The 27,593-nt window shown below is 36.4% G+C and overlaps 1 protein-coding gene across 1 annotated transcript in view; it reads left to right on the top strand.

Moving 5' to 3' along the window:
- Nucleotides 1-27,593, top strand: part of GALNTL6 (polypeptide N-acetylgalactosaminyltransferase like 6) — a gene marked incomplete at both ends in the record, with an annotated part of 430,944 nt that overhangs the window by 171,328 nt on the left and 232,023 nt on the right. Inside the window, 2 exons of the mRNA XM_084204418.1 lie at nucleotides 8,246-8,384; nucleotides 25,146-25,312. Of these exons, the coding sequence (XP_084060544.1) occupies nucleotides 8,246-8,384; nucleotides 25,146-25,312 (306 nt within the window). The remainder of the gene's footprint in view (nucleotides 1-8,245; nucleotides 8,385-25,145; nucleotides 25,313-27,593) is intronic.

Below are 27,593 nucleotides of genomic sequence, written 5' to 3'. Positions count from 1 at the left end.
TTTAATATATATATATGTGTGTGTGTGTATGTATATATGTATCTTTATTTATTTGTTGTTGATGGTTTTTTTGGCAGGTATTCATGGTTTGTTTTGTTTCGGTTTTGTTTTTTTTTTGTAGGGGTCCTACAGGTTAAATCCAAATTTACTGGGAGTTGTGACAGTTCATGTGTTCTCTGGAGGACATACATCCTAATGCTTCATGTACAAGAGTGACTGCATTGTTACTCACACTCATTTTTTACAGGTTATTCCATCTTTACGTGGCAGCCACAAAGCCAGTTTCTGGGGCTAGTTGAGGTTGAATTAATGAGAAAAAAAAAAAAAAAGAAAAAAAGATTCCATATTAAGAAATTTGTTCCGTGGAACATCCTGTCATTTTTTCCTGTGATAGCATATGGTAAGCATCACATGGTTATAATGTGTCTTATAATAAAGAAAAATAGAGAAGCAAGGATAACTCTTATGTTAATTACAGCTGTTATGACCCTATCATTTTGTATTTCAGGGGTTTCTGAAACACTACCTGTGCAATTGTAATTTTTCATTAATTTTGTGGATCTGTTTGGTTCTGTATCTAACCCTGTTATGGACACTTTAGTTTGAGCTTTTTCAATGTGTCAGCTTGACCATACCCATTAATTAGGAAAAACTTTCTGGTATTAGAGACTCTTAGAAGGTCATCCTTGACACATTTTGTATGAATTAATTCATTTAAGTACAGAAACAAGCACCTTACCATTATGAGTAGACTTTTTTTCAGGTCATGTTCCATAGTAGATACTTTTTATCCTAGCAGGTCCTTCAGTTACTAACTGTAACTGTGAAGCCTTTTTTATGGTTGAATTCTGTGTCTCATATGCTTTCTCATTCAGTGTTTGGCTCTGATTAATGGTCTACAGCCAGGCTAATGTTCAATGAAAAAAACATTCTGGTGGCTGTGGCATTTGGTGATAAGTAGTTAGACTAAATAGAAGATGTACTGTGCATCCCTTGGCTACAGAGTTATGATTAGATTCAGCTCAGCCTGCAGAATACTACTGAGGATATTGCTTCTCTGCTGCAGTGATAGAGCAACTCATATCAAAACAGCATGTGTTGCTGCTTATCTTGCATTGTACACTGTGGCATTCTAAACACACTGGACAAACCAAATAGCGCAGTCTGTTTTTTTCTTTTATTTTTGCTAGATTTATTAAAGTGGAAATGAGGGGTTAGAATGAGTCTTTCCACTCAGCAAGCCATTGTATTACTTGCAGCAAGTTTTAAAAGCCATATCTTTTAAGGAAAGTTCTATTGCTTTTTTTTGTGAAATGTTTATTCAAGCCTTTGGACAGTTGACTTTTCAGGGTTCATATGCAGTCATTCTTCTGCTTAAACAAAACAATCCCACTGGTTTGCCTCATGATACATTTTAAAGCAATCACTTCCCTTAGACACATGCACACTGTATTTTTACTCTGCAATGTCCATATTGGAAATTTATAATTTTAATGTCTTTTTAATGTTTCAAATGAATGAAAAAGAGGAAGGGTACTTTAATACTCCATAAAGCACAGGCTGTAAGATTTAGAAATTAATTGAAAATGACAAATTGAAAAAATGTTTAAGATGAACCACAGCTTCTTGTTTCTGTATCAGTCATTTCATATTGGTTATTTGAAAGATACAGAGTTGGATTTTTCTGATGGTTACCTGTATAATTCCCTTTTTCTGCCAGGACACCACTGCCAACAGTAAAGGCCAGGTTGCCTTTTAAAGTGACATCTAGTAAAATGCCTAGATACCTGCAAGAATTAATCTCAAGAGCACTGAGCTAATTTTAATTCTTGCAAATTAATTAACTCAGCAAACAATATTTTATTACAGATAAACAGCTAACATAAAAGAGCTAATTCCTAAAGTTATAACAATAATAATTTTTCAATCCCCTTTGTCAAGGCAACAGCTAGGCTATCTGATTTCTCCCCATTCCTGAGCCAAAGCCTGCCTTACTCATGGGAACTGTGGAGTCCTGTGAGGCAGCAAGCCCCAGCTGAAGTTTCCAGAGCTCTGTGCTGTGACCTGGGGCTTTTGACTCTCTGCCAGATGTTGCTGTTGCTTGCTCCACTTGGTGCACTCGTTCATTCTTCTGCTCACTGCCACTACTGCTCCTCATTTTTGTGCTGCTCAGCCTGACCCATTGCCATTTTGTATCATTTTCTCTTGTTTCCACTTTAAACGAATGCACGTGAAATGCTAGCATGTCCTTGATGTAAACAGAATATTGGTAATCAGCTTCTCCTGCTTCATGAAGTCTTAAAATAAATGTTGTCACATTTTTTCCTTGCAGTTTGACACAGATCATAACATGAAGAGTTGGCCTAGACCTGTTGAGTCTGTGGAAATCTGGAAATTATATTTAATAGAGTTAGACAGCTGTAATTTACTTTTTTTCCCCACTCTGATGTTCTTTTTTATAGAAACGCCTCTCAAACATCTGTAAAATAAGTTCATCTTAGAGGTTCCTATTTGTGCCTCTCAGTTCCTCCTCTGGAGATTCTCTTCCTTTACCTACTTCCTACCCACTCTAGGTTGAGGAATGGCAGAACACATCACTATTATAAATAGGGATTTCATTTTGTGTTTGTAACAGGTTCCTTTAATTTTTATCTCATGTGAATGATAAGCAAACAATACTCCAAAGATCCAACTACACTACAATTTGAATGCACTGTTCTAAATTTTTAAGGAGCATGTTCTTCTCTGTTGGTTTTTTGTTTGGTTGATTGAAGGTTTTCTTGGACTTTTGTTCTTGTGGTTTGATTGTTCAGTGTTTAGTTCTGGATGTGAGCAGGCAGTCAAATGACAAAATTTAAAGTTCTGTGGTTTTTCTCCTTTTTTCTGCCAACCTGGGCTCTTCGTATAAAGCTGTTGCTGAAGAGAGAAGCAGTTTAGTTCCTATTTCTCCTGCTGACATCATATTATTTAGCAGCAATCCAGAGAGGACAGAGCCTCATACTTGCTCCCAATAACATCTGTATACCACTTACTAAGGACAGCATGATCCTCGGAAAAGAAAACTTGTATGTACTGCTGTCATCTGAACTTAGATAAAATAGTAGGGACTTAAATGCTTTCTAACAGAAAAATCAGTGAATTTTTGATTGTTTTCTGTAGTAGTTTGATATTGAAACTGTAATAAATAAATTCTATTATATATTCATAATGAAATCATTTATTCTTGCTTGAAAATTTATTGTTCAGGATTTCCTTGACAAGGTTTTTGCATAAGTGAGATTTCATAACTTCTGTAATGCTAAGTAAAAGCTTTTTATATTGCCTCAGACCTTGACAGTTATGTAATAAATAATTAGAAGTGTTGTAAATCTTACTGTAGTGACTTTTTAAGCTGCTACAAGGTAGTGATAAAATATTTTTAAAAAGATACTTTTGATCCTATTTCCATTGATGTAAAATCAATTTAATTCCTTTTGCTATAATATAAATTAGGGTAATGAAATTGTACAGCTGAGTGAGAAGTTTAGGAAAAGTAGAATAAACTTGAGATAAACGTACTCCAGTTTCTGATGCGAGTTTTATGGACTCTGAGGGAACCTAAAGTCAATTCTCCTCTGATTTCTCATAGCATTCATAGAAATTTAAGGTTGGAATCCACCTTAATAGATGACCAGAGTTGTGTCAATCATTTTTCTGAGGCATGCTGTAATTTCTTTCATGCCTATACATGTTCCCTGGATTACCTATTCCATTGTTTTACTATTAATACAGTTTAAAAAAAAATGTTCTTGACTTTCAATCTGAAAAGCCATTTTATATACATGTAAATATACACCTACACATTTTTTTGCAAGCTGGATGGTTCCATTTCATATGAAGGAAATTAATGTGAGAAATGCAGTTTTAATTTTCTGTCTCAGTAACAAATTGTAAAAGATTATTCATGCATTTATTAAATTAAAATTTTCATCCATTTTATTGGAAATTAACATAAATGTGCAAAACCACAAAAGTCATTTGCTCAAAACAAGCAACTCGTTTTCTAATATGAAAGGAGAAGGTCATTTCTGCACCCTGCCCTAATGTCTTGTGAGGAAAAGGAAAAATAAGGAATACAATTATTTTTGTTGGTATTCAAATGGAAATCCACTTCCAAAAAAAGTAGAATGTGCTGGCAGTTTGGGTTCTAATCTGTTTTACTTATCTAAATAATATGAAATTGATCTCTGCAGTGAAAGATGGGAGACATATATACAACTGTGCGCTAGGAAAACTTCAGAAATTACATAAGATACCACAGATTTCTTTAAACAGGGTTTTTGCTCTCTGACTTGGCCAATTGCCATATCAGGGATCAAAAATGTTTTTTTAATGAAAATTTAGGTGTCAAAATGATGTAAGTTCTCTGACTTAAGTGTTTTTATTCTGTTGCTGATCTTTATTTCCCATTTTATTTCTCACACTCTTTGAGACTGAGGTGTGACTGCATCCATTTGGAATTTGTGTTTCTCTGCCTACCTGTGCTAAAAAACACAGTCACTCTCTCCTCATGAGACTTCAGTTCTGTACTGAAAGATTGCTCTAGGACAAGATTAAACATCTGTTCTCACTGTGAAAACTTCCATGAGAGAGGATGAGCTTGGAGTTTATGTGTGATGAGCACAGCTGAACTGTGATATATTCTCAGTGGAATATTTGGAGATAATTCCTAATATATATTTGAAACAATGGCAGAATTAACTTACCCAAAATAATAAATTGCACTACAAGTAAGAAGACTTAATTATTTGTCGGTTTACATATTAAAATAAAATTCTTATATATGCTAAAGCATTTAGCACACGGAGAATTCTTATTCCCTACTAGTGTTTTAGGGTTAAAGGATGCTTGAATGCTTGAATTAAAGGCTGTACTTAAACACTTATAGTCTTGACTTGGTATGGCTGGGCAGTCATGCCTGAGTAAACTAATAGCAGTGAGTATAAACAGTAAATAATTCAGATTTGTACACAGTTCTTCCCCACAGACACTTATGGCTTATGTTCTTTATCCACTTGGTTTCCTGTGTTAAGATGTCAAGCAGTTGCTTAAGTTCTTAAACTTGTATGGCAAAGCCAATCTTTTTTTACCATGCCTGCTGAATTATAAATGAAGTTCATCTGAATTATAAAAACAGAACCCCAAAAGAAAACCCAAAAGACCCTGAAATGAGAACCTGTTGCCACTTGATTTGTTGTTTATAGTTTTAAGCAAGGTCCCCTATCTATTGCATATGGAATATGCAGCACTCCTGTTGCATTTTTAACTGATTTACAGTTGATCTATTTTGCCAACAATATCCTTGTTCTCTTTATAGTTATAGTACCTGACAACTGTACCAATGTGGCTGATCCAGAGCCTTTATTCTGCAATTAGATTTTTGTACTGAGTATACAGAATGTTATTTTCTATTTTCTTGTTTCACCTTAATCATCTTTCCTTTGAACCATCTGTTGAACAAGAGGGTTTATTCTCCTCCTGCTGTATCTGCATTATATATAAGCAGGAGATCCCTAACTGAGGTGTCCTTGAGCTATCATTTATCACAAGTTTTCAAGCATAGAACTGAAAATTTTTAGGGCTAGGTATGCAGTGTACAGTTTCCTAGGAGACTGTAACATCCCTGAGTAGGGCTAAAAAAGCCTTGTAGAGTATCTGATACTTGGCCAAGCCAGTACTTTATCTTGATGCCTTCAATATCTTACTTTATTTTTTTTTAATGTGAATACCTATGGTGAATCATTTTAAGATGGTGTATTAGAACCCTTAAAATAACACAGTACTAAGCAATTTAGAGATCTTAACTCCAAAACCATCATAGTGCCTTAAGAGGAAAACCTAGCATATTTTCATGCTTGCTTACATTGGTTACTGAAATTAAAAATCAGACTAATAATTCTTTAATCCCAAAGGTAAGACAGCACTGTATGAGTTACACACTGCTGTGAGGCTTCCCATGCAGTGGAACATTCTGATGGGATTTTTGGGCCCAGGTTGAATCTATGTGCCATCATTGTTTTATTGGATTTCTCCCTTCCTTGACAAATCAAAATCCTGAACTAAAATTTCTGATTGTCCTTAGTTTATGAGGTTATTTTTACTTTGCAATTGTAAACCAGCCTCAGAGAGTTAGTATCAAGTCTTACTGCTGGGTTGGTTTTATCCATCACATTTGGATGAGTCTCCTTTTAGATGTCAAAGGGCAAAAAAAAATTCACCATTGGGTTTTTTACTCTCAGTTCCTACAGTACTTTATAGCCTTGTTGCACTTTCTGTATTGCTGTTTGCCTTCAGACAGAAGAGACAGTATAAGAGGGCTTACATCAGTCTAGCAATAGATTTGAAGTAGTCTTCTGTAGCCAGTAATTATACTTAAAATCAGGGTCCTTTTCACTAAAATTTCACTCTTCTTGCATTGTGAAATTTCCCCTTTTTATCCTGGCATTGAGGTCCACCTCCAAACCACTGTGAATCAGTCACTGTTTCAGTCACAGGGAAATTACTGTCAGATACCTAGGAAGGTGAATCAGTGACAGGAGAAAGTTTTGTGCTTATGATGTTTTTTTAATGCTCATGCATGACACTTTTCTCTACAAAGGGAATCCTTCAAGCCTAATGGTTGCCCAAAAGTTGTACTGATTTTTTTTTTTTAATGCTTATCTTCTGAGCTCTCCATTTCTCTCCTTCCAAGGTTCTTCGTAAGGAATGGTCTCTTTTTACCAAAGCTATTTTAGAGAAATTAGCAAACTGCTTCCAGCTGGATCTGATAGATGGCTCCCCTTGCTACTGCTCCCTAGTTAATCAGGAGGAACTGCAGGGTGAGAGAGCAAGCAAACAAAAAACTGGGAGAAATAGTTGTCACATTCAAAAAAGTGCATAAGCCTCTGTTTATTCTATGTATGTGTATTGTGCTAAAGTGTTTGGAAAGTGTCGTGCTTCACACCTTCTAGTGCCCCTCATGGCTGAGCTCTGCTGCATAAGTGCAGAAGCAATTTGGGTAAATACTTACACAGCATGGTAGGGGAACGTTCTGCCCATTCCTGAGTTCCTCTATATAACAACCATGATATCTGTACTTTTGGCCTATACACAGTCATATTGCTTTCCTCTTCATCCACTCCTGTAGCTGCTCCTGATTAGCTGAGGATCACATGCCCTTGATCACTTATTGAATCCAACTGATTAATTTCTTTATCAGAACCCAGGTAAAAGGAGGTATTTTCTTAAGAGAGAGCCTGGGCAGAGAGGTTATAAACTGATCAATGAGATGTAAAGGAAAGCACATGTTCTTGAGAACCTGTGTAGGCTTGAAGGGTTTTGAAACTGTGAAGAGTACATTCTATGCAAGAATGGGAAGAATAAAAGTAGTTGAGAAGAATTGAAAGCTTTTATTTTCTGATTCTCTTTGAAGTGCCTTTTTTTTGTTCTCTGCTCTCTTGCTGGAAGAGGTAGAGGTATAGTAGCCTGAGGTAGGTACTAAGCAAGCCAAGTGGCTGATGATGAGAACTAACTTGGGAATAAAAAGCTGGACTAAAAAGTCTGTGCTTTACTAGGAAATAAGCAGATAATTTCTTTGGGGAAGCCCAAAGTTTCTGGAAGACCAGTTTCTGAAACCAACTCCACAGTGCTGTGGCATTAGAAACACTGAGTACATCTGTCTTGTCTCTAGGAGTGCAAGGGTGTTCAAGGAGCCTAGAGCAAAACATCTGGTTTCCTTATTGTTTCTTCTGAAAGGCTGGATGCCCTAAACTGCAATGCTGAAGTTGCATTCTGAAAACATGAGTGGCTGTTAGGGGTGTTCTAACATAAAATAACTCAGTAACCAGGTTCCTCATAATGACTGAAAGGCATATTGCTGAAATTGAACCATTTGTGCATGATTTTGCTATGGAAAAGAAAGGTCTTAGCTTAATTTATAATTGAAGTTTTTCTATATAAAACGGCTTTAACTTGATTGTGTGTCTGGATAGAGGAAAGTTAGATGAATTGGGGTAACTTCAGAGGGGCTTTTGAATCTTGTTGTTTGTACCTACTTTCTGGTTTCGTAGTGAAAGTAACAGAAGTATTGCTAAAGACATTGCAAGAGATATTTTTTGGGTGTTCCAGGCACAGTGTACTAATTGAGGTTCAGTGTAACTTCTTTTTGTCTTTGGAATACATTTTTTGCTGTCAGTTTGAGGTAAATAATTGTTTTGTTTTGTTATAGGGAAAGGTGAACATGGGAAACCGTACCCTCTTACAGAGGAAGACCATGATGATTCTGCTTATAGGGAAAATGGCTTCAACATATTTGTTAGCAACAACATAGCACTGGAACGGTCCCTGCCAGACATCCGACATCCTAAGTACGTAAACTGTCTCCTGACTGTTTAATTTTCTTTTTCTTTGTATATCTCTAAATATATTTTCTAGGAAGGTTAAACATAAACAGTCAACGAAAACCAATCATTTCATTTTATAGGAACTGGAAAATTTACCTCTGTTGTTAAATCATTTGCTCTGTCTTTTAAAGTGACTTGTCTGATTAGTTACACATTAAGAATTAAAAAAGCCTCTTTTCATTATAGAATAATTCTTATTCAATTTCTGTGTAGTGAGTTGGGCTAAAAAGCATTCACATAGCTTCTTATGTTCTCATTTGGTTAATAGCTGCAGGTCTTTGGGCTGGGGAGCGGAGTTATAACTTTATATAGTTTTTGGCTGTGATTGCAGAGTCTTTTGTTTTGTTACATAAAAATTTAAAGCAATGCAATAGCTGCCGAGTGCTGATACATCAGCTGATTTATGCTGCATAGAGTTGTGTAAAAACAGAATATGCATGATGAACAGGCAGAATTTGGGGGCACAGGATGATGGTATTGTTCCCTAAAGCATAAATATAACACAGAGGAATGGAATGAAGGTTATTCTGGAAAATAACCAGAGTCAGAACCACTGAGCTAAAAATCATCATACAGCAAACCTAACTCGCTTTCATGTTGTTTAATTTTTGGTATACAAAAAGTAGAATTTCTTATCTGTGGCAAGAAGAGGGACACCATTGCCATTGTAGGCTCCAAGCTCTTGTTCTCTAGAGTTATTCTGAAGCTGATCTCTGAAGAGGGAGCTGATTTGATTTGTCTCCTTACCTGGTATTTTCCCCCTCTTTTAAATGGGTGTTATGCAACTAGGGTATGGGGGAAAGGTGAGACAAAACTAGTTGTCTCCATGACTGTTTGTGTTTTCCTGCAGATACAATTCTCTCTATTATACAAAGATTCATGTTAAGATATCATCCCACTTCTTATTTTGATATGAAAAGTTGTCAGAGAACAGAGCTGAACTTGAGGGCTTGACAGAAGTTCTAAGTGCAGGCAGAGGAGAAACATCATGGCAACTAACACATTTTTATGTCAAATGTGTAGTTTTTTCAAATAATTAATAGTATATAAATATTTGCATAGTAAGAGTTTAAAAAATTAAATTCACAGCAGAGGAATTAACCTTTTTTTAGAGATGTTTCTAATTTCATTTTAACTGCTAATTGCCTAATTTATTTGTTGCATTTTGAGAAAAAAGCCCTGTTTCTCTCTTAATTTGTAAACAATATATTAAAATTGTTTGCATAGGATTAAGTAAAATAAATATATTTTTATAAAAAGTTGTATGTTTTATATACATTCTTTGTTTCCTGCTTTGACAAATTAGCTGAAATTATATAATGAGTGCTTCCAAGAAGTTTGAGTTCAAATGTACAGCTGTATAGCATTGAAGCTGTGGTAGATTGCATTGTTGGTATAATTAACGTGTTCATCAAGCAACCTCCTCTGTTAGCAAAACTGCAGAGCATAATGACTAGACACAAAAGGAAGCTGTCAGGTTTGTCATCCCTTTGTACTTTTGGAAATTGGTCTTTTGGCAACTTCTTTGTCACCTGGTGCTGTCCTCACAGTCCCTGACATTTCCATGCATGTTCCCAGAAGCGATGTGTTGTCAGAAGTGACGTATCAGGAACGAGTCGGTGCCACACCAGACTGTCTCTGCCCTCTTTTCCCCAGCACAAATCTTTTTCTGACTTGCACCTAAGCGTCTCATTTGGGAAGCTTGTATCCTTAGGTGCCTGCATTGTTTCCATGTTCCAGTTCAGCCAGGTTCCTGTGGCATTCAGTGAAATCTTGTGTGGTGGATGTTTTAGCAGTGTCCTGACTGAACTGGCTGCAGTCATGGCCTTCTAACCTTCCTTCTGTTAAACACATAATACAAGTAGCCCATTAGTTAATTGACTCTATCACTTACCATCTAAAGATAAAGAGAAAAAATGTTCTTGTGCTATAATTGCCTACTAAGTAGTGTGTCAATTAAGGTGGCAAAGCTGGGCTCAATACTTTTGATGGCTATACCTTGAAGCAAGTGTATTTCTTGAACTTCCAAGAGACACAGGAGTCTGACAGCACTTTCTGACCCAATGTTAGAGACAAGCACATCTCTTGGCTGCTGTGTGTATGGCCAGTCTCAAACTGCACTTCACTTTTGGAAATGTCTCCTCTCTTCAGAAGTGTGTATGAAATGCAGAGTAGTTCACATTGTGTCGCATAGCATTGTGCTGGTTTTGGCTGGGGTAGAGTTAATTCTCTTAAGGAATTTGTGTGTCATCTGTGCTAGAGGCTGGGGCTAAACCATGGTACTAATAGAGTTGCTTTCAGACAAACTATTGAAAAATTATGTAATTTCTGTCCTGAGAAAAGGGTTCTCTTCAGTAACACTATAGCAGATAAATCAGGTATGGTATAGCAGGCAGGTCTAGTTTGGCCAGCTTTTGAACATTTTAAAGAGTTTGGCTTTGTGGAGATTCTAACTGCTTTGAGGCCTTTAGCTGTCATCTTTATGTAAATTTATGGGAGATTCTAGTATTGTAAACTTTGAGTTTTGATCTTCTGTCTCTATTTAGTGTATGCCATTTGCACAGTGAAAATGGTTATCTTCTGCTGAAGATGTATTTCCTGAAAATACTGTCTATGATATATTTTATAGAACCAAACAGAATGGCTTTATTGCCTTTAGTAGAGAAAATCCACAAAATTAGCCTTCAAATGCAACAAAACTGAGTGGTAAATCCTGTAATTTGAATAAAAACTTACTTAAATGGAAACAGCAGCTGCAGTAGTTTCTACATTCTTCTGAAATAACTTCAAAAATATTATATTCCAAAGTTAAACCAAAGAAACTTGAAGAACCACTTACAAGTGTTTGATTTTCTGGGAAGTATGCAAAGACAGCACAAAAAACTGTTCTTTTTAATCCAAATAAACTTTCTTTTTCTGAGTTGCTTTGGAATTTGGGCTTAGGATTTGCAAATAACACCTTCTGCAGGGGATGGGTAGAACTAAACAAATGCTTAGATGATTGAGCTTTCAGAAATTCAAGTTTTCAAATGTGTTTAATAATACTCTTTTGCTTTTCCTGGGATATTTATAACACTTCAGCAAGATGTTATGATTGATTCTTCTTTCCTTTTTAAGGCAGCAAAATGTGTGTACTATAAAATAACTGTGTAATGAAATGAAACAGTTAACTTCTATTCTAAGGCTGACTTGACCTTTCCTGCATCTTTTTATTGCATTCTTCTAATATCTCCCATGCTTTTTTTCTCTCTCTCATAGCTGTGCTCAAAGAAATTTTTTTTCCATTTCTGAGTGGTCTTTGATGTCTTGTTTCTGTTCCACTGTTGTGTGAAAGTCTTGGCACAGTGGGTGCCAATCTACATTAGCTAATTTTCTGGTCTCTGCCCACCATCACCCATGTCTTTAAGTTTAAACAAAGAAACAATCAAACAAAACAACTTCTTTTTTCCTCCCCCTAATTCTAAATAACAATCTGAAAGAGGCTTATCACCTCAGTTTGTTTGGTTTCAGGACTGATTTAGCAAAACTAAGAGTTCTGGTCATGCAAAGTGAAAGGTAACATTGAGTTTTGGGTGGTATTGAGAGAAAGCAATGGTATTAATATTTAGGGGTTAGAAGTTCTATACCAATATAAGAAATATTTCAAAACCCACAAGAAGAGTGTTTTCATTCAATTCTGTTTTCACTGTCTTTGTGCCACTTTGTGTAGTCTAGAATATAACAAACCTGTGAAGGCTAGGGAAAAAGTTGGCAGTATCATTTTCTATTGTAGAAAGAGAAATGCTACTTATTCTACTACTGAATGTACCAGTTGAAATTAATTCTTATCTTCTCCACATCAAATATTCTGCTATTCATACCAGCTTTGTTCAAATAAACAAAACTGAATCTGACTTGCATTTTGAATAGCATTCTAAATGTGATTTTAATGAGACTTGGGGGAAGGATTGCAATCACCTGGTCTGAACAGTGAATATAAATTTTGTGACCGATCCTGTTTCAAGCTCCTATGTCTTTTTATACTAGATAATCAACTTTTTAAGTTTTTCATTATTGACTCAAGGAATTCAAGTTAGTCCCGGATACCAATACATTTGCAAGCTTTATAATTTAAAATATTTTGTTTTCTATGTTTGTGTATCTTATTTCAAAGCAGGTCTCCTTTTATCCAAAATTTGCAGATTAATTGCTGATAACCATATCCTGGAGTGAATCAAGCACAGCATCACAAGCCAGGCAAGGAGGGGGATTGTCCTGCTATGTGCTGGTGCAGCCTCACTTGGAGTCCTGTGTACAGGGCCACAATGTAAGAGGCATAAAAAAGCTATTGGAGAGCATCCAGAGGAGTGCCATGAAGACAAAGGATGCGCAGGTGAAGCTGTATGAGACATGGCTGAGGTCACTTGGTCTGTTCAGCCTGGAGGAAACAGAGTGGAGACCTCACTGCAGTCTGCCTTGGGAGGGAAAAAAGGAGGGCAGGCATTGTTCTCTCTTCTGTGGTTACCAGTGGCAGGAGCCTAAGGAATGGCATGAAGCTGTGTCAGGGGAGGTTTAGGTTGGCTATTGGATCAAAGGTGTTTTTTACTCGGAGGGTGATCAGGCTCTGGATCGGGCTCCCCAGGAGAGTGGTCACAGCACAAAGCCTGACAGAGTTCAAGAAATGTTTGGAAAGTGCTCTAAGACAAATTGTGTGATTCTTGGAGTTGTCCTGTGCAGGGTCTTCATGATCCTTGTGAATCCCTTCACGTTCAAGCTATTCTATGATTTTATGTCTTGGGCAGTCTTAGGCCAGATGTGCAAATACTGCCCAGTTTGCCTGTGTAATCTGTCACAAGAAATCTCATCCTTTTAAGGTTTCCCTGGGCATGGATAGATTCATTTGGTAATGAAATTCTTAGCATTCTTCTTGAACATTAAAAATGTCCAACCTGATTCTTGTAATGTCTGGTTTTTAGCCTGTATGGATTGGAGTCAGTGTTTCCAATCCTTTTCTGCTGGTCTTGTTGTTGATGTGTGAAGTTCTGGCCCTTCACTGTCACTCCCAGCAATATTCCTTTTTAGAAGTCTGAACTATGCTCATTTTTCTTAGGCATTAAATTTTTCACAATCCTCAGAAGAAATGCATTTTCATAATCAAAGAAATGAGAGTGTTTAGCTAAGGGCTGGTTACATCTTCTGTGTCCTGAACACTAATGAAGTTTTATTTCTTTCTAATAACAAAACCAAATTTCATTCCATAGGCTCTGCATAACTGAAACTCTTCTTTTCAGTAGCAGAAGCTGAGAGAGTGCCTGAATGGTTCTCTCTCAAAACATTTGAATGCAGTGTGGTTGCTCTCCATTGTATTTTTAAAAGACGCTAAAATGAGTATGTAATGGGATTTCTCCGGGCAGTATGTTTTTTGATTGGCTCCATTTTTGTGTTTCTTTAGAGTAGTTGCAGCATTAACAGAGTAGGAGTTGTTTTGAATCTCTCTGTTTTACTACACTTTGCAAAGATTTCTAGTATTACTAAACTCATGGGAAAGGGATATAGTTAGATGTATAGGCAGGCAGTAGCATGTATCTGCCTCCCCTAAAAAAAGTAACTCTTTCATTGTGTTTAGTTACTTTCTTTTTATAAATACAGTGCATTTGTCACAATCTAGCCTATGTATCTTGCCCCTAAAACTAAAATTTAAAAGTTGTCTTTAATCCAATGCTCCAAGATAAATTCCAGTTAATTTCCTCTGCAGTCAATCATCTTAAAGACAGGCTTGGGTTGTCCTGCCTTGCTAAAAAAAATTAGTCCAACCATTTAAGTATGCTGAACTTAGAAATATTTAAGAAGTCTTATGGAAGTAATTGTTTATTTCTATTGATCTTCTGTTGAATTTTTGATCATATTGTGGAAGAAATAAAGATAGTAGAAGGCTTTTTCTAGTTCTCATTCCTTTTGGGGAATCAGAAATGTCTTCAGACACACATACACATTACATTGCTTCATATTGGTGATTACTTGTATTAGCTTAATTTATCTGGCCACAGAGAAACCTATTTAAACTCAAGGTGTGTTTTCAGTGGGTAGTGGAAAAGCTAGAGATTGTCGCTGTGCTTTTCAAACTGTTCTGTGTAGTTGCTGAATAATGTAATGAAAGTGAGAAGTCATGTGGTCCAAACCACGATAGGCAGTGTCCCCGTTTCCAAGCCCGACCAGATTGTTCTCTGCAATTGCTGCAGGGCATCCCATTTGAAGTGCAGCTCCTCAAAACAGGATCAGGAATATTTTATACCCAAGAAAACCTATGGCTTTCTGTCTTTGTCATGCCTACTGTCACTTTCTCTGCAGGATATATATTGATAGGAACAAATAACATGGAATAATTCCCAAGTGCTTTCTGGGTGCTTGTGTGTCTTTTTTTTTAGGGCAGCAACAGCAAAAATATGGCTGGAGATTGATGATTCCTCTTCTCTCCTTTTATTGAGAAATAGACTGCAGTGTTAAATAGGTCAGTGGGGAGAGTCCAAGCCTGATGGGACTGTTTCTGTTTACTGAAAATTATTTGATGAAAGAAGTAATCTGTTTATACACATGGAGAAAAGTAGTTCTTGTGTATTTAGATGCCTTGCATGTTACTTAGACCCCAGTAAATCCTCCCACACTGCTGAGAAGATAGCAAGCTGCAGTAAACATAACTGTGAAATCTAAACTTAATGGGGACAGGAATTCTGAAGAATATTTACCCTCCAGCCAGTTCTGTACATCTGGGATAGCCAAGTCTATTAGCATTTGGCAGTGGTTAAAGCTTGAACTTTTAACTGTCAAATAATACAATAGTAAAATTGGAAAGTACATCCAGTTTTGCTAAGATTTGTGTGGAATGTGGGATATTCTGGGGTTTTGTATCTTTGAAGTTCATAAATGAAAGTGATGATATATGTTGTTAATATAATAGTTTTATGAAGAGCCTCAGTACACCTTACCTCAGTAAGGTTGAACATTCTTGGCAGTACATTCTCAATGGCAACACAGTCAGCTGTTGCACCTCATGTAATCAGGGCAGCAGATGTGCAGCAGTGCTGGAATGGAAAAACAACTTCTATTTTGCCTGATTTGATTGTGAGTAAGCTTCTTGAGCTCCAATTTTCTGAAGGCTGTGCTGGCCACAGGATGTGGTAGTAGACATGAGAATTTATTGATCTTCTTGGCACATGTGGTCCATGAGGCCCAACAGCTTTTTCACAGCATTTGTTCCCTTGTTTGCCAGCTGTGATTTCAGTATTACAAACACTGGTCAGATCTAGTACTGTCTTGTCCATTATCTCCTTTATTGTGTGCAGGTGATGGTGTTGAGAGGTGTAAGCCTGACCACATGTCACAGTGAAAAGGAGAGGTGAAGTGGTGTTGGTAGATGACAGAAAGGCTGTCTTGGAAAATTAAGTACTTTATGCTTAAGCAAACTGCACATAGTAAGTCCATGGGCCTGAGGGGATGTACCCCTGAATGCTGAGGGAACTGATGACTGTTTGAGGCTCCTCTCAGTGGTCTTTGAATGATATCACAGCAATTGAGAGAAGTACCTGAGGACTGATGCAAAACTGGGAGGAGTGGCTGAGCTCTTAGAGGGTTCCGAGAAGCCTATGGGGTGCCTTTGGAATATAAGGGCAGGTGGTAATAAGATAACTAGGATTTCTGGAACAGAAATTTAAAGGGTAATTGAATGTCACAGGTTGGTTTTTTCCTGAAGTAGTGTGCTTTAAAATGCACTTTGAAGTGACAAAAAACTGAATTCTAATCCTGTTTCTTCTTCAGCCATGAAAATGACCTTAGACTCAAAATAGAGGTTTTTTATTGATGGTCTTTTTATTGATGGTCTTTTTATTGAGGTTGGCCTTATTTGTGAGAGACAATCAGATAAGTATGCTAGGGTTGAATGAATGAATTTTAACTAGATGTTTTTAAAGAGAAGATCAGAGAAATAACCAAATGTTTTGAGGGTGTTTGCTTGTGCATGTATTAAATAAATTGGACTGATGTTATTTTTGAATTCACAGGTAACAAAGTGCAAGGTTTAAGCTAAAATATAATTAGAGTACAGGGATGCCTTCTCATGTGCACTTGCTAATGAGGAATTTTGAGATAGTATAAAATGACTACATGTATTATTTCCCAAGCCTCTTAGATTTTATACATATGGTGAGTAGATAAATTTCTTAAAATATATTCTTTTTTTTTTTTTAATTTATAACATCTTTCCATAAGGGATGAGGATTTTATAGGTCACTGTATCCTAAAACAAAACTTTGTCAACATAAACCTGCTTTGCATCAATATAGTTTATCTGACTCTTAGGTTCTTCCCTTGGTTAGAGGAACTTTTTGGTTTGAAGGACAAAGCAAGGCAAACTCAAGACTTTGATTTCTTCAGAGACACAGAGTGCTACTGAAGAAACTGTACATGACAGGCCAAAATGAGGTAATTTGACATAATGTAACAAGCACCTAATTCAGCTCCACCAGTTCTGATGAATTCCATGCTGAGGGAAGTTACATAGAGCACAGGACTTTGCCTCCTTAGTTTCCAAGACATGTTGATAGTGCATTTAATAGCAATTTCACAAACAATTTCTACTGTACAATTTATTTTTCATCTTTTTCATGGAAATCCTACTTATGTTTTGGAGGAGGTTTATTCTAGTAAAGTGTTGTGACATTTATTGAGGCCCATACCCAGTAATGCCTGCTTGCTTCCCAGCTGTGAGTCACTGTGAAAATAAAGATTGCTTTCCCTGCCATCAGCTCACACCCAAGCTAATTTTACAGCCTTGTCAAATAGCAGGAGAAATTACTAGTTATCACTACTTAATCAGGCTCAGCTGACAAGACTAGATTGGAACAGAAACATGGTGTGACTGAATCTTGTTGCTGTAAATTGAATACTTTGACATGCTAGGACAATTACTATGTAAATTTCACTGGGAAATGTTTTGTTCTGGTAGCTTATAGAGGTCTTGTCACTACCTGGGGGCCCAGTGGGTGCTGTAGTTTCTTTTAATAAAGGCAAAGAAAAGGTCAGATCTGAAAAAGCAGCTTAGTTAAGAGAGCGAGAGCTGACAAAGCCAGTGGGGGGAAAAAGGTTGAAAATCTTTCTGTTTTGCTTTAACTTTCTCTGGCACTTCCTATAAGAAGAGAAAATTAGAGGTGGGCTACTTTTATGATCCAGAAGCTGCAGTAGTAGGCTGCTGCTTTGTTTCCTAAACCCAGCAAAGGGATGTCTGCGAAACACTTAACTTCTCCTATGTTATTATCTATCAGGGCAATTTTCAAGGCTGTTGATGTGTTTGGAAGGCACAGACCTGGTTACTGACCACAGCCTTGCCCGTGGTGTCCCTTAGTGTGCATCAAACATTGCTGGTATGTCTACAGGGTCAAGCAAATTGCTGCCTTTATGAATCAGCTTTTGCTGTCAAGTGGCTGGAATGGTGCCAGCACTGCTCTCCTATCTCATCATTTAGAAGCCTGTATTCTTTCATTTTGTCTCCTACAGAGGCAGTATATTTCTGCATCTCTCTGTTAACTGTGAGGCTGTAAAGGGGGAGGATTTGGAAATTCTGCATATTTACTTAAGCTCATGTGATGAGGACATTTTTCCCCCCGAATATAAAGTTACCAGGGAAGCAAACAGAACTCTTCTTATTCCTTGAAATAAAATAATGCTGTTATTTGTGCCCAGCAGAGCAGGCTAACTTACAAAATGAAATCATAATAGTCTTAGGATTCTTAGTACTGAAAAGGAAACAAGTGTGATTTTAACTCCTTTTCACTACTCTTTTTATGAATAGTCATCCTTTCAGGTTGTATTTTAGAGGTGCCTCCTGCAGATAGCTTCATGGTGTTTCTGGGACAGGTTTTTTTTTCTTCCTCAGGCAGGTTAATATTTCAGAAATAGAGGTATCTCTTGCCATTTTCTTAACCTTCTAAAAGTCTCCCTGCAACTTTGAAGCCAACTCTAAAATTGTTTTGTGCAGAACCTTGGTTTTGATTCTTGTTTCAACCCCACAGAAGAATTCTGTATCTCAAAGGAAAAAATAAGTTGATATTGAATGTTGTTTCTATGAATAAGCCTTGAACTCCTGAATCCAAGTGCCCAGTTCCAAAACCAAACTGTAGGAGCAGCATGCAAAGCTGGTGAAAAGTTCTATTTTGTCAATTATGTGTATTTAAATTTTTTACTATAGAAATTATTTTCAAAGAAATTCTACCTTTTTTTTTTTTTGTAAAATAATTGGGTTTACAAAACAGTAATGAATTACAAAATATGCTTAATTACGTTTCTAATAGAAGGGAGAGAGGAAGGAGATTCTTTGGACAGAGATTGATTTTCAAAACAATAAGTACAACTTCACAATGTGGAAACAGCTTGTGGACTGGGAGGGAGATCAGGCCTCTGTTTGTAAAAATCTCATCCAGAAGTCTCTGAGGGACTAATTTAATGATGTAGGGATATTCTTTGATAGGAAATATCAGATATTAAGTTCTGAAATGTCATGGAAAGAGAGACTAAACTGATCGAGGAGAGCAATATTTGAAAGCATAATTCAAGGTTCATAGCTTTTGATTCATTATAATCCTGAAAATGACATTGCAGCTAACTAATCAGCATATTCATAATTTGATGCCAGGTTTTGGTTGTTTGGATTCTTTTTTTTTACACAAGTGTTGGTGTTTATAAAATATTTTTTTGCAAAGTCCACATTGCTAGTGTTATTTAATAATTCTGAGTATTTGTGCAGTGGCAATACATAATGCCCCTTTCATGTCCTCTTTAAACTCACATTGCTCTGAATAGTAATGTCATAACTTCAGTAAGAAAATACAGGTGTGAGCTACTTAACTAGCAGGATGAGGGTTGCATATCATGGTTATTTTCTTGCTAAGTATCTACCAAGACATTTCAGGCTTAACACAGAAGCTATTCTGAGACTCAAGACTTCAGTCAATAAGCTTGAAGAAATCTATTATTTATGCCAAGAAATTCTCAATTTTTCAACCTTGGGTACCAAACCTATTATTCAGTGTTGTTCCATGATTAAGTGCTAGTGTGCTGCACTAAAATATGTTATGTTTAAATGCAATAAAAGAGGCGTCTTTAGCAAAGCTTCTGCTGTACATTACTAAGGCTAGTCTATAGTATTCTGTTAGGATTATGCAGAAAAGGCTCCTGCTGAGTAGGAGCCCTTTTCTACTTTCAATTGTAAGGTTCTTCAGCCCCCTTGAATAGTAATCCAGCCACGAGTCCCAGATATATACTGCTGCTTCTTCATCCCCTTAGCCCCTCCCAGCTTGTTGATTCAGGCATTTGGATACTGCCCTCTAGAAATAAATGACCTTGCTTTCAAAAGGGCTTAATATCTTTTGGTGCCAGCCTTTTTTTTTTCTTTTTTTAGAAAAGCACAACCAAAAGGTGAGTAGTTACTTGACTGAACTCTTTCTGAAGAGTTTTGCATTTCTAAGTGTCTAGGATGAGTGCATTGTGTAAAAATGCAAAAATTTAAACTATGCGCTCTCTTTAAATTAAGAAAGAATTCACCTAAAAACCACAATGGGCATCTTCTTCCCAGTTTTCCTGTATGACAGGACCAGCATGCAGAAGCAAATTATTTTGGTTTAATAGTTAACTTGCTGTATGGAATAATGAGCTAGTTTTTTTCCCTTGTTTTGTGTAGTCAGATGTGTCACTGTGGAACTCAGCAATAAAATGGATTCCCAGTCTTCAATAAGGAAAGTATTGGTAAGGGATTCCATAAGATGATCAGTAGTACAGGCAGCAGAGTACTAAACTCCTAAGGCCACTGCCTTTTACAGCTCTTGAGAGAAGAGCTGGCAAGTTACTTGCATCTGGTGAGACTGTGTGGTGAAAGGACAAGAGATAACATGCCCCTAGGTTGCTGGATTCCAGTCTTGGCTGTGAAATGGGCAAGCTATTTAAATTCACCAGCCTAGTCTGGCAGTCTGTAGAGCTAGGAACAATCCCAAATTCACCCTCTGGAGAAGACTGGAGGCCTGGGTCTGTTGAGTCAGGATGAGCCACAGGATGTGCAGATGTTTACTGCTACCCTGCACTGAGGGCTGATGGTGTAGCATGGCACATGCCTAGAGGTATGAGCATAGATGTGAGCCAAGCTGACTGATCAGGAGTTCTTGGGATAAGTTGTGGAAGACAGCATCAAACCTTGAGCACCTAGGCCTCCAATTCTGTACATGATCACTTACTAATGAGGAGGCTGCATAATTCCTGTAGCTGAACAAGGTTAGCTGAGGAAGACACAGTGTGAGGTTTCTGAGCAAAGTGAATGAGTGGGGCTTCCAACACTAAACATTAAAAATATTGCTGGACTAAGCTATTTGATACTCTGAAGAAACACAAGTATGGAGGTAAGGATAGAAGTGAGGAGAAATGTAATGAAAACAGTGGAAGACTAGTCAAATAATGTGTTCTTAGCATCCTTAAGTATTTATCCTCTTATCGGTATGGGAATGATGAGCATGCATGCGTAGCCAGGGCTGATTACAGAAAACACTTTCATGGAAATTATAGTGATCAAAGCCAAAGTGAAAAATCAGTTTGGTATACTAATTTCAGGTAGACTGATTTAGTTTTCTGCACTCAATCCCAAAATTATAAAATATCATGGCAAGTTTTTCTTCTGCAACTTTTCGTGTTTATATTAATATATATCTCATTCAAACAAGCCATTTTATAATATATATGTAGAGTGAGTTAACAGAGTCAACCTGTCTTCATCTTCATTTGCCATTTAAATCAGTCTTGTTAGTGCAGAGTCCTCATATGTTATTTAAAAGTTAATCCAGTTTAAAGTGTCACTAAGGCAAAAAACTGGTCCTGATAGAAGCAAGCTAAAAATAGCAAATAATGAGTTCCTGTTAAAATTATTTTGAAAGACCTGGTATTTGTATCTATTTTTCAATTCCCCACTGATTTTTTTTTAATTCCTTAATTGGAATATGATGTGACACTAAAGCTGTACAGTAATATATTTGCTTTTATCAGTTGAGCTATAATTTCATAATTAAGAGGAGAGCTTAAAGTACTGTTGATTGACATCAGATACACTGCAATCTATTCTACACAATTCTACACAATTCTATTCTAAGTTACATCTTGGAGCAAACCCTTCACTGAAACTGGCTGAACTGCCTATCTGTCCATCTTAAATCTACTAACCTTTTTTGTGTATTGATTTTAGGATTTATTTCCAGGCCTTTATAGATTTTCTAGTATTTCATGCCTCAATGAAAGTCATTGTGCCCTTTGGACACTTTATTCTGCCATTCAAACTACCTGAATGATACTTACTGTCCACATAAAGCCTGCCTTCACCTGGTGTGCAAGTAATTTGCAGTGTCTTTATGTGGGAGATGACAATTGGAGTTCATGTGTGCAAGTACTATAATTTGCTAAATTGATACAAGTTTGACTGAATTTCCCACTGAAATTATTAGGCTGTGGGAAGAATATTGTTTTACTCAGTAGTGTTTTAAATATTTCTGTAGGTAGTCAGTTCAGTTTCATTTCGTCATAATTTAGACAGTTTTGCCTAATGTATATGAGGTTATGGTAATCTTATACATAGCATTTTTTCCTTTCTACAGCAAACCTTTATTTTTTATTTTAGTGAATTTTGGTAAGGTTGCATTCTTCAGGAAATATGAAAGAATCTTGAATTGCAGTTCCTCATTTCTTTGGTGACTCAAGAATTTCCCTTTTAAAACAAGAAGCAATGTCTGCAGCTTCTAAGTAGTCTTTTTTGCAGCCAGGGTGTTTGGCATCACTTCTAAAACTCAGGATATGGAGAAGCACACTTGTGGACTTGGAACAAATGGTGCATGCATTATATATGTTTATCCTCATGAAAATACACAGCTTTATTCTCATGGTACATCCACTGTCTCAGCTGTGGAGGTCTAACTGCATCTTTGTTGCAGTTCATGGGCCTTTTCTGAGCATTACAGCTGTTCATCAGCTCTGTCCTGCAGCCCATCAGAACACAGAGCTGGCTGCCCTCTGCTATGGACAGTGTTGAATATAACTTCAGATAAAATGCCTTTAGTGACACGCTTTTTAAAACAGTGATCTTCAGTTGCTGTTAGAGTCTTGTGTCAAGAGAGCAAGGGGCTAAAAATGAGTGAAATTCCACTTGATGAAGAAAGGCAATTAAAGCACTGCTATGAAACCTAGCAGAAAATGATTAAGGTTTCATTTCTATGAATTTGAAATCTGGCCAGTTTTTTTTTTTTTTGCTAAAAGCACAAAAGGATGTTTTGGTGGTTTGTGGCTTTTGCTAGAAATCAATTCACATATAGCCTTTGCCATATACCTTTGCAATGGCAATCAAAATTAAATTTAAATGAGGATTAAAGGTCAAAGTTGGATGATGGAGAAATGTTAAGAAAGTGTTAGATGCTTTCATCTTCTAAGCGTGGCTCTGTTTTAGATCAGTCTGTTCACCAGAAAGAATAGAATAGTTGTAGACTAAATCCATCAATGTTGCTTCTCTTTCTCAACACTTCAGCATAATGCAATTTCTCTGAAACTGTCAATGAGAATATCCAAATCCAATGACCTACCTCATCCTTATATGCATACAATATTACAATATTAACTATGCAAATTTCAGTACAACTGCTTTCAAAATATATCTTGTTATACTGGAGGGGTGACTGGGGTGACTTTTTTAAAAAGAAATGGCATTCTGATGTGTTTGGGTGTTTTGGGTATTTTTTTCCTTGTACTCTTTAGAAGTTGTTAGTCTTACATATGTGAAGTTCTTTTGCTTGGTTTTTTTTTTTATTTTTTGGCTTGGAGTTTTATGGAGGTGGAAGCTTACTAGTTTGAAATCGTATTTACTGGGAGTCAAAAATGCTGAAGGAAAAACTTTTGCTTTCAAAAATAGCGTGAGAGCTCCATGTATGTCTGTTAGTTGCATTTGTTCTAGTCCAAGAAGCATCACTGTTGACAAACAACTGGCAACAATAGCTGTTGGTTTTGGTAGGTGGCTTTCCTAATTTGCCATCTGAAACAGCTATATATTAATAATCGGCTTCATTTGTAGTACTTCTTCCTACAGATAAGAAAAAAAAATCTACTAAATTATTTTTCTGCAGTGGATTTTCTTTTTCTCACAAAATGTTTAAATATACATACTTAGTCTTTTCTGTCACTAGATAATGAGCAATGCTTTCTCCAGAACTTCATTATTGCAAAGCATCTGTCCATTTTCCAATGTGCATGTATGTTTTACCAGCAAGCTGCTTACTAAAATGTTTCCACAGTGGTTATTTCAGAAAATGGCTTGTCATTAAATTAATTTGCACCGTGTTTTAGGAAGAAAAGTCTGAACTACAAATTTAAATGTTTTTTTTAGTAAAGTATCTAAAACCTAGTTAGTTTATTTATAGCTACATAACAGTTAATATTTTGCAAATACAACTATATTAGCTATGAGTTTTTATTATTTCTTTGGAGCATTCCATCAGTGTGGTAGCTGTATAGTGTATTGGTAAGTACTGATTTCTAAGTGACACTTATAAAGAGGAAATGCAAACTAACCTGCAAATATATGCAAATCAAAACTATATTCTATAGCGGTTTTTGATATGCATAGATAGACTTTCTGACAAGGAGCAAAGATATCTATAATTTTTTTTTTTAACCCTAGAATTTGCAGGGCTAAACTTTTAATTTTGTTTGTTTATTGCAAAGCTGACAGGTTTCTGCTCCAGGGATACCTTTATCAGGATGTGACTTTCTTTTGAGGAGTGAGAAATCGTTCAGCTACTTTGTCCCCAGAGGTGAAAATGGCAGGCTTTGTTAACAACAGAGGAATGTGTCCCTTTTTTCTTTTTTTCAACAAAACATGAAAGATGCAGTCCTGTCAGTTGCAGTAGTCTAAACATTTGTCATAAAATATTTTTGGATATTAGGAGACTCTGATTTGCATAGCCATTATTTATTTTTAAGTGTGATGGGTTTTTTTCTTTTTGAAATGTGTAAACAAACAATATTATGAAAACAGGTTAAGTGCTGGTATTCCATCGCTGCTGTGCAATTAAGATGTTGAATGTACGGTGCTTTCCTTTCAAAGATGAAAGCTTGTTTACATTTCCTTTTTTATAAGTCTGCACTTCCAGAATTGTGTGTTGTTTTATGTCTGTACTTAGTAGGAGCAGGCATTTGGATCTGTATATGCAAAGTTGGAGTTGTATGTGTGGATGTTGTTTTTCATGTTGTAAGCTCATATCACCCAGGATAATACTGAATTGTTTTCTAGAGTTTATCTCTTTGTAGACCAAACGATCATTTCAGATTAGCTTCATATTGCGCTTTGGAATTCTTTTTGATAAGAGGATTTGTCTTTTGGAAATGATGTCATAGAATATATGTCAACTGTCATACTACAGGAAAAGGTTTTCAGTGAAGGAAAATAATTCCAGCCAGTTTGATTTTTTCACTCACTCCACTTACATTTTGTCATTGTTCCAATTTATTTAGTCTTGTAACCAATGTGTTTTAAACAATCCAGCTATTTTCACATGAAATTACCGCTTGATTGCTCTGTTGAATTTTATGCTGGAAACCATGTTGGTTGGATGGCCCAAATGGATGACAAGATAGGCCAACTCAGATTTTCAGTATGCTTATACAATTGTTTCCTTGCCTTTGCAGCTGTAAGCACAAGGTGTACTTGGAAGCACTACCAAACACGAGCATCATCATCCCTTTCCATAACGAGGGCTGGACTTCGCTCCTGCGCACCATCCACAGCATCATCAACCGCACCCCGGACAGCCTGATCGCAGAGATCATCCTGGTGGATGACTTCAGTGACAGAGGTAAGGCCTGCCTCCTTCTGTTCTAGATTGGAATTTATAGTGCAGTGTGGTCCAGAGAGAAACTAAAGGGAGACAAAAACAGCCTTGAAGTACCCTTTGATTGTTATCAGGAACAAACATTTATAAGATGCTTTTGTTTTACTTGGCATGAATACTGAAATTCATGTCAAAGGGAAGAGAGAATGTCAACTGTTAATTAAGCTTTATTATCTTGTATTTTGAATGTTATTACTGAAATACTGCAAATTTTACTATGTTCTCATCTTTTCCCTAAACTTCTCTTTTACTCTGAAAATACATCAACTCTGACCATTTTGGAAGCAACTCATTAGCTTTTGATCCTGGAATTTTATTGAGCTAGGCAGATTGACATAGTAGTACAAAATATCCATACAGAGAAATGAAGCTCTTTTGAATGAAATGTGAAAAAATGCTTGGAATAGTTGATCAAAATTTACATCATTTCTATACAGTACAATTAAGAAAACGTCAATCACCTAATGTCTTATGCTACCATTGCTTCTTGAATGCAACACAAAAAATTAATGCCTCAAGTTCCTTAAATGAATTTTAACAGTTCTTCAGGTAAAATTCCTCCATGATAAGGATATAGAACTGGGAAATAGTTTTTTGGTTTGTTTTTTTTCCAAATTTCAGTTCATCCCTTAGAAGTTTAGGCATGAAGACCTTTGACTTTTCATGTTTTGTGGGCTAGGTTTTCTGTTTCTGTTGAAACATCAGTTGCTGGTGTGTATGTTAGCTTTGTTCTGAGCAGACTGATAGCTAAAGAGAGAATTGTAACCTTTGCTAATGTTTTACTTCAAACCTTTGTCTCAGCAAGGAACTTAGAGGAGCAGATTTCTGACCTACTGTTTTAAGAAGTCCCTGGGTGAGTGAGAGAAATATTAGTAGAGCACTGCAGTAGCAGAACCATTTTTGTAAGTTGTTTTTTTTCTTTAACTTGATATTTCAGGGTTTAGAAAGATAAATGCTGCACAGATCTATCTTGCCCTCTCATATCTGCTGGTTTACTTGCAATGTGTCCTTTGATGAACTGCCTCTCGATCTGTAATGCAATTTAAGGGAAATTGTAAAGTGAGTACAGTTCTGACTATTCTATGTTTATGAAATCTAGACCACAGATGAAAGTTTTGGAAATCAGACCTGTAAAACAGCGCACCCAGGCTTTTTCTGCAGGCTAACAATTTCCTAGCAGTAAACAGCTCAAAGGGAAGTAAGTTGGTTTTATGAGGGATCTGACAGATAAAAAAGCTGGTTTTCTCTTTACCCCCCACCTCCCGTTTTTGTTTTTTTTTTTTTCTTTCTGGCTGAAATAGCAGCTATTGAGGCTGTGCTTGCTCAATATGGTAATACTGTAGCATTTTTTAATGAAGAACATAATTGCTACTGTTGATGCATTTTAAAATATGCTAGTGTTTTGTAAAGCTTATCTACTTCCAGGTTATTAGAAAAAGAATTAATACCAGTAAACAGTAAACAGGCTCTTGCTCTTCCTTGCATGCTATAAGTTTCTGCTGATTGCTGAAAGTAATATTGCTATAACACTATAAAAATCTCCATAGTCTTCTTCATTTCCAGTTATATAAAGCTATCTGACTTGTCAGTGGAACAATTTTCAGCTAGAAGTGGTTCATATAGCAAAGGAACGTTTAACAAAAGTGTTTAATTGTTTAATATCAGTTTGAAAAACTGCAAGAAATCTCCAAAGCAGATTTACATGAAGCTGGACCTAGAAGTGTGGTACCAGTAAAATTATTTACTTCTGTTTATTTGTGCTATTAAAATAAAGTTCAGAAATGTGAATGGTTGCCTGTTTTTAACATACTGGGTACTGTATGCTTTAAGAAGACAGATAACACAAGAAAAATCTGCTGCAGTCTCTACTCTGAATTCAGTAGCATTGACTTTGAGGTCAGATTAATAATTTTGGTACACCAGAAGTCAGTTTAATTCTTGTATTTGTGGTCCTCTAAACTTTACTTAACTGAGACTATATTGTGTTTTCTTGTGCTCTTTTTTTCTCTTCTGTGACATGGTCACACGCAATAGAGTTGGATTATTTTATGTTAAGAAAATGCTGACTGATATCCACCTCTGTCCCTTTCCAGTTCATAAAATAACCTGTTTTTAGGAAGAGGCAGATTATTTTACCCTTCACTTACCTTTCTGAGACTGATAGGAGTAAAGCAGCATAAAAGATACTGAAGCCAGATTAGGCAAAAAATGAAGTTTGTATGTTCAGTTGTCAGAACTCATAGAT

This window comes from Fringilla coelebs, assembly GCF_963513975.1.
Source record: "Fringilla coelebs genome assembly, chromosome: 4".
Lineage (NCBI taxonomy): Eukaryota > Metazoa > Chordata > Aves > Passeriformes > Fringillidae > Fringilla > Fringilla coelebs.
Note: the sequence above shows the minus strand (reverse complement) of the source record. Positions and strands in the feature narration are given on the sequence as shown.